We start from the raw sequence: 19,405 nt of genomic DNA, 5'->3' as shown, positions 1-19,405 counted from the left end.
TCATTATTATTATTACTATTATTATCATCATTATTATAATTTTTTATCATAACCATCATTATGGAAGCCCAAATCTTTTCCTTAGAATGCTGTAGGTTGATTTCAATACTGTTGAACCATTACCAACAAAAACAAATCAAGAAACAGATGCATTCCACTCCTTCAAAGAGTAATCGACTTACTCTAACACTTGAGAGTAGTTTTGACATTTTCTTGCTCCTTGCAATTCTCATGTAATTCATCAGGGACATCAACTCCTCTGTGCTCTTCGGTACACGTAAAGCTTTTTGCTTAATGTACTCAAACTTTTTGCATATTCTGAGTAAAAAAGATATGTTTTTTTTAAAATTCATTTATATGCAAAAAAAAAATGAATCAACTGCTGGTTGTATATTTAAAATCTACATCTCATTTCACAAGTCATGCTCTCCACGATCACCTGAATGTTTCAAGTAGTTTTCAATGTTAAACCATTGTAACCCGGGATATATTTCTAATTCAAGAAAAAAATTGCTTTGATTTAAACCTTAAGTGTTGAAATAGTGAAATAAATCTGAGCAACTGCTCCAAAATTACTCATTTTCATGATTTGAATAAGCAACATTTATTTCATATTCCTCCTGTAAGCCAAATTTAAATTTGGAAAAGCACCAAAAAAAAAAAAAAACAAAAAAAAAAAAAAAAAAAGCTTTAAATCTTAAACATCTGTATGAACAACTGACTCATTTTAGTGTAAATGCAAGAATATGCGAGAATGCAATAATCACTGAAAATATCTATAATTGACTTTCAATACCCCCCCCCCCCTTCCTCTATGCCCAATTCATACTCATGGCAAAAATGTTATTGAATTCAGTAGCGGGCATGTCCACCCCTAGCCTATAGCTGTATTCCGTTTTTCAGGGAATGGATGGAACTTTCAAACTTTTCTTGAGGAACATTTTCATGTTCAATTCATTGACTAACATCAAGATCTTCAATAGTCTTTGTGTCTTTTTATCAGATATGACAAGCAACTCACTCCTATATGTGCTTAAACAGTGAAAGACTGGGACATATGCGGCTAATGTAGTCTTGTGGTATACTCACTCTCAGATCGGAAGGTCCTGGGTTTGAGCCTCACTCAGCGCATAGTTGAGTCCTTGGAAAAGACTCTTTACTCACTTTCTCTCACGGTACTCAGGTGAAAAATTAGTACCTGACCGTTTACAGCATTGTCTCTGTCCGAAAAAATTGTAATATCGCCTTCCAGGCGTCATGCCACGTCCTACATATTAAGTGTTGCTGTTCACCAAGGATCCCTTGTAAAGCACTTTGAGCATGTTCAGTGGATATTGCGCTATATAACAGCTCAGACTGGGAAACTGGATGTCCAATTGTCCAAGGATGAAGTTTGAAATTTATGCTTCTAAAAGTTACAATCAGTTCTTGTTAAAAAGTTATAAGAGATCAAAAAGTGATGCAATTTTTTTCTTTTCAACTATTATAGATATGATGGTGTCTATAAAAATTAAAATTTGAAAAAAAAAAGAAATGTAAAACCATGGAATTAAGACAGCATAAATTCAAAGTCTAACTTTTCATTTTCAGTGTGGTGCTCCTCAATGACTGCCTCCAGGAGGTGGTGAGCTAATTTCCTCAGGTCGGAACATAAGATTTCTTTCACCTTGTCACATCTAACAACCATTAGGTTAAAATAATCGTTGTCTGGCTGACTGTTAATCTCTGACATAATCATCTTTAATTTGTCAAGAAACTGAAAAATACACAAAAAAAGAGATAGCTTTTATATAGCACAAAGCGCTTTATAAAATTATATTCCCATGCCAACAGCACCGCTTAACATGTAGGACAAGAGATGATGTCTGTAAGGCGCTATTACAATTTTCATTCGACGGAGATAACACTGTCATCAGTCAGGTACTCATTTTACACATGAGTACAGTGAAAAAAAGTCCTTCTCCAAGTGGAATAGGACATAACAAGACCCAAAATAAGGACCTATAGGTCAGAAGTCAGCCAAGTGTCAAATGACAAAGACTACAAAACTATACAAACAAATGATAGTTTTTATTAGTTTTTGTTCCTTTTATAACAAAGAAGTACAACAAACATCTCAGCAATGCTGTGAATGTACCAAGAGACAAACACAATCAACATTAAAATAATAATGGAGGCCATGACATGATGCCTGAAAGGAAATATTTCAATTTTCATTCGACAGAGGAATATGGCTAAATTAGCCAGGTACTCATTTTACACCTGAGTTCAGTTAAAGAATGTGCGGCTATGTGGTCTAGTGGTATGACACTCGCTTTTGGATCGGAAGCTCCTGAGTTCAAGCCTCGTGTTTGGCGCATAGTTGAGTCCTTGGAATAGGCTCTTTACTCACAATCTCTCACCATACTCAGGTGTAAAATGAGTACATGGCTGTTAACAGCGTTGTCTTTGTCCGAAAAATTGTAATATCGCCTAACAGGCGTCATGTCTCGTCCTACATGTTAAATGTTGCTATTGACCAGGTATCCCTTGTTAAAGCGCTTTGAGCACATTTAGTGGATATTGCGCTATATAAAGCTCAATTTTTTAAAAATTATTTTTGTATGTCCTTCTCAAAGAATTCACCTTACAAAATGAAAAAGGACATATTATAGAGGTACATAGAGAGACCAAACCAGGGACCTATAAGCAAAGTGTCATACGATCTGATCATCAAACCGTACAATAACAGATGAATGAAAGTATTGTTTTGTTTCGCTCTTTTTATTTTTGTTTGTTCTTTTTCTTAAACAAAGAAATAGATCAAAAACTCTCAGCTTTACTGTAAAAGTACCAAGTGACAAACAAAAGCAATCAACATTATAACAAATGCCAAAAGCCAATGGTCATATTTTAGTCTCGATTTTCTAAAAGCCTGTAAAATTATCATCCTGTGCATTAAGTTTTATTGCTTGGCAAAAGTGAGAAATGCAGCAATATGTTATTCTGCTTATTGCATGAAGCCCTTAGGGTCCTAGGTCAAATCTCATAACCCACTGAAGTAAACTCGAGTATGAACAGTGATTGGATGGGTGACAATAGCAACAAAATCTGGTTCTGGTGTTGTGAATTCGGATAAAGCATTTAACTTATATTTTAACCCACTCACAAGTTTATACATACAGTGCTTGGTTGTTTAAAAAAGGAATGAACAAAAACAAATATAGCAGCTTCAAAAAAAAAAGAACAAAATACCAAACATGGAATGTTTCAGGCTCAAAACCTTCTCCAGCCAACAACAAAAAACCCCCCAATAAAAACATATATCCATTACTTTAAAACCAGAGCCTGAAACATTCCGTGTTTAGTATTTAGTTCTACCAAACATGGAATGTTTCAGGCTTAAAACCTTATCCAGCCAACAACAAAAAAAACCCCCAATAAAAACATATATCCATTACTTTAAAACCAGAGCCTGAAACATTCCGTGTTTAGTATTTAGTTCTACCAAACATAGAATGTTTCAGGCTCAAAACCTTCTCCAGCCAACAACAACAAAAAACCCGAAATAAAAACATTTATCCATTACTTTAAAACCAGAGCCTGAAACATTCCGTGTTTAGTATTTAGTTCTACCAAACATGGAATGTTTCAGGCTCAAAACCTTCTCCAGCCAACAACAAAAAAAAAACCCCAATAAAAACATATATCCATTACTTTAAAACCAGAGCCTGAAACATTCCGTGTTTAGTATTTAGTTCTACCAAACATGGAATGTTTCAGGCTAAAAACCTTCTCCAGCCAACAACAAAAAAAAACCCCAATAAAAACATTTATCCATTACTTTAAAACCAGAGCCTGAAACATTCCGTGTTTAGTATTTAGTTCTACCAAACATGGAATGTTTCAGGCTCAAAACCTTCTCCAGCCAACAACAAAAAAAAACCCCCAATAAAAACATTTATCCATTACTTTAAAACCAGAGCCTCAAACATTCCGTGTTTAGTATTTAGTTCTACCAAACATGGAATGTTTCAGGCTCAAAACCTTCTCCAGCCAACAACAAGAAAACCCCCCAATAAAAACATTTATCCATTACTTTAAAACCAGAGCCTGAAACATTCCGTGTTTAGTATTTAGTTCTACCAAACATGGAATGTTTCAGGCTCAAAACCTTCTCCAGCCAACAACAAAAAAATCCCCAATAAAACATATATCCATTACTTTAAAACCAGAGCCTGAAACATTTCGTGTTTAGTATTTAGTTCTACCAAACATGGAATGTTTCAGGCTCAAAACCTTCTCCAGCCAACAACAAAAAAATCCCCAATAAAACATATATCCATTACTTTAAAACCAGAGCCTCAAACATTCCGTGTTTAGTATTTAGTTCTACCAAACATGGAATGTTTCAGGCTCAAAACCTTCTCCAGCCAACAACAAAAAACCCCCCAATAAAAACATTTATCCATTACTTTAAAACCAGAGCCTGAAACATTCCGTGTTTAGTATTTAGTTCTACCAAACATGGAATGTTTCAGGCTCAAAACCTTCTCCAGCCAACAACAAAAAAAAAACCCCAATAAAAACATTTATCCATTACTTTAAAACCAGAGCCTCAAACATTCCGTGTTTAGTATTTAGTTCTTTTTTAAGCTGTTATATTCATTTTTGTTTACCATTTTTTTACACTCCCCAGCTTCTAGCAGCTTAAAACCACTTTGATTATTTTACAATACATTTTTAAAAGCACTGGTTCAAAACGAGATCCTAACAAAACACCTACGCTGTATGAAACTGGAAATTTGGCATGTTGGGGCCCAAGATGAAGTTTTTAGAAGCGCATCGACTGAGGTGAAACCATAGAAATGTGACATTTAAATTTGCAACATTAATCTATCTTTATCTTAAACGAATAGGAGATTATTGCATAACCTAAAACTCAGAGACCATATAGCCTCTTCTCAAATCATTGTTCATTCATGTTATTTCTATTTCATATTTTAAAAATAGAATGATTAGCAACAATTTTCAAGTTTTTTTTTTGCAGTTGAACACAAATTTCAGACAAAAATGTTGGTATTTGAGAAATTTAAGCCTTTCAAATGTGCATCGTAACACTAGTACTTTTTTTTAGCTTTTCAAATATGTTAAACTGAAATCGTTAACAATTCTTGGTTCACATAAATTCTCAGCCTTGTTTTGATTCATGTGTAAATTTTAGTGCTCTGATTGATTTCTTATTACCTAATATTAACAAATAACTTTATAGTTGCAGATTTATGTATCATGAAAGATTGTGCTGACATTAGTAGTAGTAGTAGTAGTAGTAGTAGTAGTAGTAGTAGTAGTAGTAGTAGTAGTAGTAGTAGTAGTAGCAGTAGTAGTAGTAGTAGTAGTAGTAGCAGTAGTAGTAGTAGTAGTAGTAGTAGCAGCAGCAGCAGCAGCAGTATTAGTAGTAGTAGTAGTAGTAGTAGTAGTAGTAGTAGTAGTAGTAGTAGTAGTAGTAGTAGTAGTAGTAGTAGTAGTAGTAGTAGTAGTAGTAGTAGTAAGGTCCACTCCGGATATTCGCAACACCTTGGGCTCAGCAAAAATGTTGCGATTAACCGAAGTTGAGTATCCAGTCCACTATTGTAACATTTTACACATAAATGGTAAACACAAACCAGTTGTTGTAAACATTGTTCTTAGTCCAACACATACTGAGCAATATGATTGAAATAAAAACCATATGGCATCCCCGTATATATTTTTTCAAGAACAGCAAATTTGATGCAAGTCGACATCTTATTCAGAATATTATTATATAGAATTAATTCTATTTCTTGGGAAAATTTGCAATTAACTGGAAGTTGCGATTAACCGAGTTGCGATTATCTGTAGTGAACTGTAGTAGTAGTAGTAGTAGTAGTAGTAGTAGTAGTAGTAGTAGTAGTAGTAGTAGTAGTAGTAGTAGTAGTAGTAGTCATCGCTGTCAATTTCGTTGCATTGTAGTGGTAGTCATCATTGTCATCACAGTAATAGTAATAGTATTGTTGTTGCTGTTACAGTTATTGTTATTATTATTATAGTTGTTGCTATGATTATGATTACTTTAAGGCATATCATTGACAATTATTTGTTCATTAATTTTTAAAGACAAAAATAACATCTAAATAACTTAAAGGGCAAGTCATGTCAGCACCAGAAAACTGAAGATAATGAGACTGTCAAGAAGACTCTTTCATGAGAAGAAATGATTACTCAATTGAGCTAGCTTTCCAATAACTTATAACTAGACTTGCATATGCTGGGAGAGGCGTAAGAATGAATAAATGAATAATCAAGTTAAAAAAAATAACCCATTATTTTATCGATCAATTTGCTGATAGTCAAGCATTTAAGATAAAGTAAATTCAACGTGAATGACAACAATAAACAAGAAAATAACAAAAACAAAATGGTGTTTAATACCTCTTTATGCTGTACAAAAGTATGTTCCACTTGGAGGTAATTTTCAATTGAAGCAAGCAGTTCACCATTAACAATGTGATTATAAGCCTCATCTGCAGAGAGTTCAATCCCCACATTGAAAGAGCCCAAATCTACAAAAATTGCCCTGGTTATTTGTGTTACATTTTGAAAAGCAACCTTTTTATATATATATAAGTTACAATAATGAAATATAGAGTACTCCAAATACATTTTCTCTTTCTTTCTTCCTTTTTTTAGTGGGGGGGGGGGGGTGAGGATCAATACAATAGACCATAAAACACGATAAAACCTTCCCATTTGATCTCATTTTTTATAAATTATTCTTTATATATCGTGACAGAGTTAATGCTTTAAAAAATACATGCATGCGGTTACAAAATTGTATTATGATGCTTTTTTGTTAAGGGTGCATTCCTAAATTTCAATTCAATTCATGATTTTAATAAGGACATAATCTGCATCATAACCGAAGCATTCAATAACAAGAATATTAAGTATGGCATATTCTGGTGTTGTTATATTAACTGTTTGGTCATTTTGCCTCAAATGTGAGATGGAAAAGAACATATTAATGTTGGTTGTAAGACCAAATTAGTCCTTTTATAGCCATAAGGCCTGAGGTTACTTTTATCGATAGGGTTCTGATCAATCATATTATACTTTCTACACAAGATTTAGATTAGACCCAACATTTGCAGGAAGATAAGTTAAATAAGAACTGAAAAAAAGTGGTTGAAACCTAAATTCAGTTTTGACCGATGAAAGTATAACTTAGAAATCCCTCTTTGAAATATAAGAGCTCATATATAGATTCGCAAGAAATGAACAGAAACAATGGTTTTCTAGCAGCCAAATAGAACATGAGTCTATCACAAAGTACTTTCTGTCAAGCCTAAATGAGCTGTCCAATAATTGTCAGGTGGGCAAGCCAGCCATTAAAAAAAAAAATTGAGCTTTTATATAGCGTAATATCCACTAAATGTGCTCAGAGTGCTTTACAAAGGGTCCCTGACCTGCAGTAACATATAACATGTAGAACGAGACATGACGCCTGTTAGACGATATTACATTTTTTTTCCAACAGGGACAGCGCTGTTAACGGTCAGGTACTCATTTTGCACCTAGTACAGTATGAGAATGTGAGTAAAGAACCTTTTCCAATGATGTAACTATGCGCCGGGGCGAAGCTTGAACCCAGGACCTTTCGATCCGAAAGCGAGTGTCATACCACTAGACCACATAGCCGCACATTACTAATTTTTCATGTACAGAATCACATAAAGATTGTTTAAATTTTGATCAAGCCATTGTATAAAATCACACCTGACCTGCAAATTAAAATTAAAATAATAATTTTTAAAATAATAAAATTTAAAAAAAAACATTTCTGAAGTTGGATCCCCAGCAATAAAAGTAGGAATTTTCTTTCTTTTCTATATTTCTGCTGGGGGGGGGGGGCGTCTCTGAAGCGCAATTGTTGTGTACTCACCTCACTAAGGGACCTATTATGATCTTGAGTTGAGTCTAGATTTCTTTTTCTGACCTTTTCAATCCAATAACGATTGGGTGGCTTTGCCTGTTAGATCTGGTCAAACTACTTGGCAAGAAACTAGTATCCATTTGACTGAGTTGGGTTAAGTTAATAAGCACCCAAGGCTGACAGAAACAATTAAGAAAATCCAGAGCTAAACAAATTTAAGGAGAATAAAGTTCACATATATCAAATCATCATATGCCACTTTCTTTTTTATGGTGTCTTATTAATCTGTCGCGCTGTGCTTAATAATAAAATATACTAACCAAAATTTCAGGAGTGTTGTACTTTCAGATCAGATGCAAGAAATTAAAAGTTGATATTTCTTTTCACTTTCCCATGATTTTTATCTTTATCGCAAATGGTTAAAAAATAAATTATTATACATGCTATCTCAATTGAAATCTAGAACTTACTATAGCTCTTGATGAGTTCAAAGGGTCCTGCCATGTAGTGTTGAAGGCGTTTCTCAATATGTTGGCTGATTTCCTCTATTATATGAGGAGCAATGGAAGTATCAAGGTAGGTAGGCTCCTCGTGAGCTTCGTATACACTTCTGATTGTTGGCACCTAATAATAAAGATAGACCCAAAAATGTAAAAATATCCCAGCAATTTTAATTTTTAAAATCGTTAGCATAACAGGGCTCGCAAATTAGCATTTGCAAAATTTACCCAAAGCTTTCAGCATTCCTATTTCTCTGATAAAAATGTTCCCTTCCAATCTTACTTTTTCATTTTTCTGACAATATTACATTAATGATATGATATGAAATAAGTCCAGATTTATGTAGGCTTTTACAGCCTTTTATCTGCTCTTGTGCATTCGTGAACGTATTTAATTCACGTCTCTCAAAATTGGGCATGCCACATAATGGAAGGAGGTGTCTGAATTAAACTTCACAAACAGTATTTTTCTGTTTCACAATGAGCGTCAAGATTAATTGTAACAACCAAATTGCAATTTTGTAAATATGTCAAATGAGCCTACCAGAGAATGTTGTTGATACAACCATTTGATATCCTCTTAAGAGCAGTTTAGAAACCATAAACTTTGAAATTCCTTATCTACGAAATACATCATAGGTTATTTGCAGATGTCAAGAGAAAATGAAAAGAAAAATGGTAATAGTGTGCTTCCTAAAGTCAAGACAACAAAATAGTTAATCATATTATTTTGTCAGATTATGATTTCTATAGTCGAATTCATAATTATTTTTGGATATAGCATTAATTGTTGAACAATTTTCAACACCTGAAAAATGAAAAGATCAATGAAACAATCTGATAACTATTCATGGAAAAAGATGAAAGGGCATAAGTGACTGAAAACATGTATTGACAAATACAAATCATGTTAACAGTTTATTTTTTCTGATTAAACGAAACATATAGGGACTGAATGGCTTTCAGTTATAAAAAAAAAAAAAAACATTACTCAAGAAAGTTTGTTTTTTTGTTTGTTTGTTTTTTTTTAACTTATTTCTATTTCCATTTACCTATCCTTAATCCAGGTAACCTTCTGCTGTCAACAGGATTTTTACTTACCTTATTCATGAATCCATTAATTTCATGGACATAATAGACCAATGCCTCTTTTATCTCATCCATAGACTGGGAAAGGCACACTTCATTGTCTTTCAAATCCAGACCGATGCGCAACAAAGGAAGATTCAAATAATTCCCTGGTTCAAAGAGATCTTCATATTTATGTAAATTTTTCACCAGCATGTCTTTAACCTGCAATTAAGAATTTAGAAAAAAGATTATTCTAAAGTCTTTAGGCATCCAAAAGATGTACCTGTTAGATACCTTTCCAACAGTTCTGTCCAGTGTCAGACCATTACGGTAGATTTTTGTAATTATCTTTCTCCATTTGATTTCTGTAAAAGACGAGTCAATTTCAGTTTTTGATGTTGTTGGCCCCACAATTGATTAATTTGTCTGTTTGTAGTTCCTTAGAAAACATTTTTATAAAGCTAGATGAATTGTTAGAATTTACCCATACTACTTCCACTTTCCTCTTTCCACAGAGGCCAGGAGGCACTCTCAATCCTGGTCCTCAACTCTTTGTTAATTTTGAATTGTTCACTTTCCTCTAAAATCATACTGTGATAAGATTTGACACACCTCTTAACCTTTTCCTTACCAGCCATTTTCAAAATTTTCCCCAAAATTTCACACCCACCCAAAACAAAAATATTTTTTTCTTACTCAAACATAAAAGACGTTGTGAATGAAAGTTATTGTATTCAAGTATTGTAACTTGTATCATCCATCTGATGTAGTATCGTTCACAACTAGCGTCTGTTCTAGTTACTACCTTGTTGAGAGTCATTCTGTATCCAACCGTCATCCTGTACACATGTGTCTTATGTTGTGTTGTTTAATAAATGTTCTTTACTGTAACAAGTTGGTTTGTTGATTCTTGGATTAGAACGTCTTATTAATTAATGATCTAAGAACACAACAAAAGAACAAATACATTCTATGCTAATATTGATCAGAAAAATGAACTCACATCACAGACTCATCTTTTTTAGCTGTAATAAAACATTGTTCTTTAAATTGTGTGATTTACAAAAGAAATCTGAATGATAAAAGTGCTGGTTAGGTCGTAACGAATGTGACAATTTTCCTATGGTTAGTAAGGAGAGGGTTAATAGAAGCCTTATTTAAGTAAGTACACCGATTCTTACATTTAAATTATTCTGCCAAGACATGCATCTATATAATTGTTAAATGCCAAAGGGTCAAAACCTAAAATAAGGAAAACGAAAAAGAAATAGAGAAAAATGTTTTACAACATAGGTATTCCCCTAAAATCACCAACATATCAAACTAAACAAGATTTAATTTGGGTTTTATTTTATGTAACAGTAAAACCTTATCTGGCTTTCCAGATCAGAATACGAAATGTGATTTAGGTGTATACCTGATATTTCCATGGATAACCCCTGCACTAAACTTGCAAATGTTATGAATCCAAAATTGGCAGTCACCCAAATCCAAATATTATCAATATTTTATTATAAAACACTTTTTAAAGGATTAAAAGAAAATATACTTTAAGAAAGACACACAAACAACCTCTGCCCACACTTTAAAATTCAAAATCTGCAAAAATCGTGTACGCACACTCAAGACAGAAAAGACAGAGAGAGAGAGAGAGAGAGAGAGAGAGAGAGAGAGAGAGAGAGAGAGAGAGAGAGAGAGAGAGAGAGAGAGAGAGATATGCATACACACACAAGTCAGTAATGCCTTATTATTTCAAACAATAAAAAGACTCATGACAAGAGTTATGAAGTTGGTTGTAAAGAACATGTACATTCTCAACTTACTCTGAAGTTATAACAAAAACTCACCAAATTGGCAACCAGTGTATGAGTGCTTTGGAAAAAAGACACAGTCTTGTCACGCCTTAATGTCTTGGGAATATTTGTAGACAACGTCATAAGTTTTGGAAACCAGCTGTTAAGGCGTAGAAAATTTAATTTTCAAAAAGATATAAAGTGGAAATTTAACTGCATGAAGCTCAAATAATAAACTAATAAAATGAAATAATAATGCTGGCATGATTTAAGATTTATCTTAATTAACAATTATAACCGTTGGAGGGTTTCCGCTTTCAACAAATTGAATGATGAATTAAACACATTTTGGAAGAATGTGACACATTAAAAAACAAAAAGCATTAATATTTAACATTCATATAGTAGAATGTTATGTCTAATCTATTGTCAATGATCTCTACTAAATGAGTCACTATGGTGCTCTTTAAAATATTTTCATCCACGATATACGATTTTATAAAATTATATAGATCATGTGGACTCTGATATTAGCTTAAGAAAACAAAAACAAAAATAGGAAGAGAAAAAAAAAAAGAAGGAAAAATACCATAATGAATTTAAATCTCACTTCATATGCGTGAGCTCATAATGCTGACACAAGAAAAAGTAACAGAAAATGAATTAAAGCTTTCAATGGATCAAATCTAGACCATGTTCTATTTTATTATACAAAGAATTTGGAGTAAAAAGATACAAACCTCTTCATCAGGTCGTCCTCTACAGCTTTTAAGTCTTCCGATATCTTGACTTTGAACTCATCAAAAGTTAAAGCATCGAGTTTGCTGAAATCGGATCATTATAAATTTAAAAAATATCCTAAAATAAATTTGCAGTACTCTACACATAAAATACTGATCCTTTATTCATTTCCAAGTAATTCTAATAACCATAATAATATGAGATCAAACCCTATGGATATAAAACCAGCAAAAAAATTTTTTGTAATATTTGTCTATAAAAATGCACCATTTTCAACCTTAAAAGGATTTGTGTAGAAAGTTTTATCAAACTACTGATGCACAAAGTACAATCTAAAGTCAGAAAACAATTAATTTCTTATTCGGAAAAATAATATGTGTGGGTCAAAATTTACTTAAAGCAATGCAAAGTGTTCTCATCGTAAACTGATTTGATGCAACATTTCCAAAAAAATTTTCTCCATCATATCTTACTTTCAACTGCCTAATCTATGGCCAGAAACAAAAAAAAAAAAAATTTTTTTAAATGCAAAAACAACTTTTTTTTGGGGGTTCATTGTTTGCATACCAACAATAGAAAAAATGTTCCATTCATTTAACATCTGACTATATTTGGTCTTTCTAACAGTACAAAATCTGGATGAATTATGACTCTTCTTGGTCACCTTTCAACTCTTATGAACTCAATTAATTAGATTGAGAATTGTTTATATTGTCTTCAAGCATCAGAAAATAATATCAACAAAGCCTTGAATTAGATCAAATATAGCTACAGTGAAACTGATATCCTCTATTTGATAATTCTTTGAAACAACTGTTAAACTAAAAACTTTGAAATCGAACTCTTTGGTCATTAAAATGATCTCAGAAGGTAAAAACTAAATATAAATCCATCAATCTTTTAAAAATCAAATGTATAATGTGTAAACTTAGACATTACCTTAATCATCAAGAAAAAGGAATCTTTGTTTAATGATATATACCTTCTTTTAAAAGAGCTTTGCCTTCTATTTCTCATATAAACTCAGCACCTCTTCAAAGGTTTTTATATTCAAGACTCAACAAAAAGATAATATTTAGAACTGTACAAACCGGAATGATGAGAAGTCAATCAGAGTTACATCTCCAATGGTCGATACACAGTACTTAAGGAGGCTGTGGTGAATAGGTTGGAGTATGTGCAAGGAAGTGCGGAGTCTCTCTCGACGTTTTAAGAAGTCATTGTGCCATGGTCTTTTGAAGTTGAGCCCTCTGGATAAAGAGTCAATGTTTTTCAAATTCACTGAGGCCAAATAGAGTTGATATAGTGTAAAAATTACTTAACATCCAATTCTTTTCTTAAAAATTAGAATTATATTCTGTACAGATTACATCAATGCTCAACAACTTTCAAATACGTTATAGTGATTGTGGCAATGTGGAAAAAGGATGATCCTTTTAGCTTTTGATTCACATAAATTTAGCAGTTCCCTTCCCTTTTACAATAACCGTTTATTTATCCAATTTTCATCAAATGGTTATATAGTTTCTTTTTATATCAAAACATCATTGTGATAACTATAGAATAAAAAAAAGTTAATTCAAAACCTATGGACCTTGATTATCTAATATTGTTGTATTTTTTTAGGTTTAGCGTTAGTTCAAATATTGTCTAGTTCTTTCTAATAATTAGCACATACATAACTTACAGGGGCTCAGATGGTGGTGGTCCTGCTTTCTCATTTTCAAGCCCCTTAACCTCGGGTTTAATTAGGGTGTGTTGCACTGAAATTTAAAATATTAAAAAAAAATACCTTTAGGGCTTGTGAAAAAAATGATATTATTTTAAACACAAGCATACAGTCATTATTCTCCACTAAATCAAATATCTTTGAAAAATATTCATATCCAGTCCCATTAAATAAGCTTTTTAAAATCTCCACAATCAATATAGACTCAAGACAAGTAATTAGTAATTGATGACTTCACAAATGATTTTGTTTCCGAATTCATCCCAATTTTGATTAGTCTGACAATAAAGTGCTTTTAATTTTAAATACAAAGTCATTTCTCAAATCAGACAATTTTGACCAATGAATGGAAGAATACATCAAATGTGAAGTAATCATCAATTTGATTATGATTAACTCACACTTTGACAATTGCATACTGGATACAAACAACTCGTTGACCTCTTCAAAAAGTTCTCGCATTGCTTCCTGTTGAGCTGGGTTAGAGCGAATTTTCTTTGGAATAAGATGTGCTATACGATCTTTCCAATTCTCATCCAGGACTGCATTTGGAGATTCCATGATAAAGTGCTTTAAACGCAGATAGTTCATCTATAATGAAGTTTTAAACACTTATTAATTAAGAGCAGGAATTCGCATAGAAGGTATAGAGGTTACAATATTTGACCCACCATCTTGTATCATGTCAGAGATCCAGATGCTAAAAATTATGTTAAAAATCTCAAATGTGAAAAATCAATTTAATTAATATTATGTTATAGAGAAGAATGAATGTATCGATTAAACTGAGAGAGAAAAAAAAATTGATTTTCATTATATTCTATATTTTTAAAAAAAATTATTGTAGTTTTTGCATCTGATGTATAAGAGGTTTAAAAAAATAGTCCTTCAGAGCTCTGCAGTCCATGAAGCCAGATTTTATTCCTAAGAGAATATAAACATTCCAATGTCTAAGTTTGAAATGGACAATAGCAATGGCTGCCTACTCTGGATAGGCCACTAGTCTATCACCAAGTACTGTCCACTAGATGTAACAAAACCAGCTTTCCAATCACTACTGGGCAAACAGGGAGGGAGAGTTAGGATCAGAAAAAAAAAATATCGACAGCACCAGGGATCAGTATATGTCATTTTGCTTCTTTGACAAGTCATCTACAAATTGAGCTATCAAGAATATATACTAAAAGTGTGATGTTAGACTTGATGTGAAGCTTGTTATGAATAAGAGATCCTCTTGAGTGATTGTATCCAACCATTGCTTTTGTTCCTAGACCTCGGCGTACAATAAACATGTATAATTGAATGAGAATTAAAGCCACACAAACAGCATTTGTAATGGATGATGTTCTGAAAGTGTGAGTCTAAATTCACAAGTAATTCTTTAAAACAGTGAGTTCTGACATACATACATCAATAATAATAATAATAATAATAATAATAATAATAATAATAATAATAATAATATAATAATAATAATAATAATAATAATAATAATAATAATAATAATAATAATAATAATAATAATAATATAATAAAAATAATAATAATAATAATAATAATAACAATAATATAAATAAATGGCATGTGTTTAGTGCCTTGCCCCGATTTCATCAGGCTATAGGCGCTTTACAGTCTTAAATCAAAGCTCCTACTCTACAAATGGAATCTCTATTACACATAATATTGCTTGTTTTGAATCAAGAGTATAATGATAAAGCTCTTTTTCTTTTACATTACCTTCAGCTCATTGTCTTCCGATGGCATCAACTGAAAAAAGAACGGGAACATTTTTTTTAAAATTCTATATCAAAGATCATAAAGACAGATGGAATGTTAGAAAATTCTTTGAGTCTTTCTATAAGTAGCTTGTTGTAATGCTTTTTCTTACTTTCATTCCTTTATTACCAATCTAAATATTATTTATGTATTTACCATTTTATTTTTTGGTTGGTCTGTAATTATGAAATTAATTAAAAGAGCCAACCCAGGAAACATATCTTAAGACATTCTGATTACCTTTATGAAATCACGAGAAAAATAAAGACCTTTGTTATATCACCCCTCTTTTTTCTTCTCCTTATCTAAAATCAAAACCGTTAGTTGCTGTACATTCAACAAAATATCAAATAAAGCAAAATTGAATCAGTCTCACCAAATTGATTTTTAAGTCCAATGAAATAATATTTATCTAAATTACTTTGCCAAAATGTCATTAACTTTTTGAAATATTTATGCCCAATTCCATCATAAATATATTCCAAGAAATCAATAACATAAAACATAAATATTACATTCAAAACATTATTTAGTACATACAAGATTAATACATTGAAGTAACCCATGTTTTAAATTTCTAAGTGTTATTTATTAGCAATAAAAGAGATTTATAATTTGTAATTACAGTATGTAAAATTTTATAGTTGCCAGCTCATAATTTAACAATAGATTAGTACGTATGTCAAGTAGACTTACCTCAGGTCTCATCGGGATCTCAATATTCTCAGGCAATACTGTACGGGTTGCGAATTCAAACTTTTCTTTCTGAGCAAGCCTCAACCCATTGCAAAATCTGTAGATGAAGACAAGAATTTAAGAAAATTGTCATTTGTTGTTATTATTTTGATGTAAAAACAAAAGGGCCTAACAGATTATGTTCTTTTTGATCTATAATTAAAAACTTTCTCTTGGTTTTTCCCAAGATTTGAGACATGGTTGGTCAAGTTGAGCAATGAATGATGAATTGAATAGTTGGTAGTTGGAAAATGATTTATTGAAATATATACACTTTTTAAAAATATTCATATCACTTGATTACACGACAATTTTAAAGTTTTGTTTACATGTGAAAAAAATTTGATAATTGCTTGAATCATTGAAGTTGGTTTAATCCCATGGTTCAGGCAGCCCCCATCACTCTATACTTAATAAGTATAGTGATGGAGGCTGCCTGAACCATGGGATCGTAAATGTACAAACAAAAAGGTGAAAATGCAAAGTCTTCGGATGGAAACAGTACTGTGCTTTTATTTAGTATTTTAACCTACAGGATTGGACCTTACGATAATATTGGCGACTTATTAGAGAATATTGGAGAGACAGTGATGAACACTTTGCAGAAATAGAGGAATCGCCAACATACCAACAGTGACAGCTGCATTTGGTGCGATACTGATCAGCCATGATAATAAAGGGAACCTTTGAAAATATTAGGTTTCATAGGTTACTTTGCAATATGCTTGATCTGAAGTCATTAAAAGGAAAATAGCCTGAGTCAGTCACTTCAATAAAATACAAAATTTTCTTGCTCATAATTATAGCCCGACGCATGGAAGAAGATAAACCGTGTACGTATTCCGTGTCTGTATAATGTATGCATGAACATGTCTTAATGAAGGCACAGTTAAATGAGATTTATCATATGGGATGCTGTGGAACTAAACCATTGAAGTCAACGACGATAACATTAAGTTATGTCCTGAATCGTTTACAAAAGATTAACCATATCTCTTCAGAGATCAATTGGACTCCAACCTCCTATAGAATTTTTCTTTTTTCCTATAATTTCTCAGTCATTTATCCTTATATTTGTATATTACGAAAGTTTTGAAGGTTTAAAAGTGTTTGCAAGACATTAGGTAATTTAGTGGCTTGAAAAGGAAGATGGTAGACAACAAAGACAGTTAGAAAGATCATCCTTTGTGCCTAGCCTTTGACCATTCAAACTCTGAAACATGCAATGGTATGGGATACTTCCAATTGGAAATCACCCAGGTTATTCATGATACGAAACCAATCACCAAGAGAAAGATGATTAATTTTATCATCGCATACAAAAACATTCCTAAAGCAAGCAAGTAAATCATTAACGCGAGCGACCAATTATTTCACTCACAGACAGAAGGTCATGGGGGGGGGGGGGGGGTTGCCATATAACCTATCTTACCGATACCTATATCAATGTACCTATGCAGAATCGAATCTTGCACAGTGAAAATAATCTGGAATAATGCCCAGCTTTAGTTTGAAGTATGAATAGTGAACGTAATACTATTTGTCCTTACATACAGCAACGACGGGTGATGATATTCGTCCATACAGACAAATAGCACTACCTAAAATATTATTCTTAGGATCATTAAGTTTTTATTTCATAGATGTAAAAGATTTATGGATAATAATGGCATTGATTCCACTCTTGTTATATTACATTTGTCTCTGTATAGAACTCTGGCTATCATGCTGGTGAGTCATGAGTTTGCTGGTGTGCCATGGAATTTTTCTGTAGGACTCTGAGCTGGGTATTGGAGGAAGAGCTTTATATTTTTGCACATAAGTGCACCCAGATGTAGCATTTTCATTGGCATCCTTTACTGAAGACAATTCTTTTACTCCCTTACGCCCAGGGTAATAATGCTGCTTCTTTCTCTGTGAGGAACTCATTGCTTCTGAATATCTGTTGGGGAATAAAAAAAACATATGTATCCTCTGATTTAAATGAGTGAACGGAACTGTTGATTTCGATCAATTTCGTGAGTATTTCTAATTATATTTTTCAAATCAAAACAATTTAGAAATTGTGCAAATTTTATATTTAATCATTTGCTCAAATGACCGTCAATGCAACTGTCTTAACAGTTAAGAGGCAGATGGGCTCCTTCCTTTTTGAAAATTAATTTAGTGGCATCATTTTGGGCCATTTGAAGAGGCTTCAATTTGCTTTTTGTTTCTGTATATTGTGCAATAGTGACTTAAAATATAAAAAAATGATGCCAAATCAAAAAATGTTAAATACAGTGGAATCCTGATAAAGCCAACACCTCCTGGCCAGAAAGATTGGTTGACTTAAAGCAAGATTGACTATCAAAAAAATCATGTTATATATAAAAACACGGGCATATATTATGATTTCTTGCATGAGACAGTTTAAAGAACTTTATATTTTGGTTTTCTAAGAATGCATGTGTCTGTAATTTGTGGGTGTGTGTATGGATAAATGTGTGTGTGTATGTGTGTGTGTGTGCATGTGTGTGTGTGTGTGCGCATGTGTGTGTGTAGGTGTGTTAAGCTAACTAAATTCAACATGAATTTTTAAAAGTTTTTCTAAGATGTCACTGATTAGCTCACTTTCAGAGCAATCTACATTGATGTGAAACTACCTCAGTTTTTAAACTGACATATAATATACCCACGAGTCAATGATCAGTGTTTCAAAATTTCTATATATGTCGCATTAAATATGTATAATAGACTGCAGTGTTTGATTAATTTACCTTGGAAATAGGGACAGTGTAAAAATTAAGACTTATACAATAAATAGGAAAAATGACAAGAAGGCCTTGATATCCTCTGAAATGTCGATCAGTGAGATACAGAAAGGCTAACAATTATTATTGGTGTAAAGACAACATATGACCTTCAAGTCATTTTACTCTCTCTCTCTCTCTCTCTCTCTCTCTCTCACACACACACACACACACACACACAACACAACACTCACACACATACACTCAAAACAGTTGATATTAACGAATATAAAAAAAAACATGGCAAGGTTTTTTAACGCCAAGCGCTTGGCACTTTAAAAAATGTATTTCTCCTAATGAACGACTTGCATTTAATATAATATGGAACATAATAA

At 32.5% G+C, this 19,405-nt stretch overlaps 1 protein-coding gene across 1 annotated transcript in view; it reads right to left on the bottom strand.

Moving 5' to 3' along the window:
• LOC144975233 (dynein axonemal heavy chain 7-like) overlaps positions 1-19,405 on the bottom strand; it is a 95,987-nt gene that overhangs the window by 75,647 nt on the left and 935 nt on the right. The window contains exons 2-14 of the mRNA XM_078919127.1: positions 17,975-18,220; positions 16,240-16,336; positions 15,505-15,534; positions 14,169-14,358; positions 13,726-13,801; positions 13,130-13,288; positions 12,038-12,121; positions 11,352-11,457; positions 9,535-9,726; positions 8,404-8,557; positions 6,433-6,524; positions 1,578-1,756; positions 183-318 (exon numbers count right to left, since the gene is read on the bottom strand). Of these exons, the coding sequence (XP_078775253.1) occupies positions 183-318; positions 1,578-1,756; positions 6,433-6,524; positions 8,404-8,557; positions 9,535-9,726; positions 11,352-11,457; positions 12,038-12,121; positions 13,130-13,288; positions 13,726-13,801; positions 14,169-14,358; positions 15,505-15,534; positions 16,240-16,336; positions 17,975-18,207 (1,728 nt within the window). The 5' untranslated portion in view covers positions 18,208-18,220. The remainder of the gene's footprint in view (positions 1-182; positions 319-1,577; positions 1,757-6,432; positions 6,525-8,403; positions 8,558-9,534; positions 9,727-11,351; positions 11,458-12,037; positions 12,122-13,129; positions 13,289-13,725; positions 13,802-14,168; positions 14,359-15,504; positions 15,535-16,239; positions 16,337-17,974; positions 18,221-19,405) is intronic.

Source organism: Berghia stephanieae, chromosome 6 (assembly GCF_034508935.2).
Source record: "Berghia stephanieae isolate SIO BIC M18660-M18661 chromosome 6, UCSD_Bste_1.3, whole genome shotgun sequence".
Lineage (NCBI taxonomy): Eukaryota > Metazoa > Mollusca > Gastropoda > Nudibranchia > Aeolidiidae > Berghia > Berghia stephanieae.
This window is presented reverse-complemented; position numbering and strand designations above follow the sequence as displayed.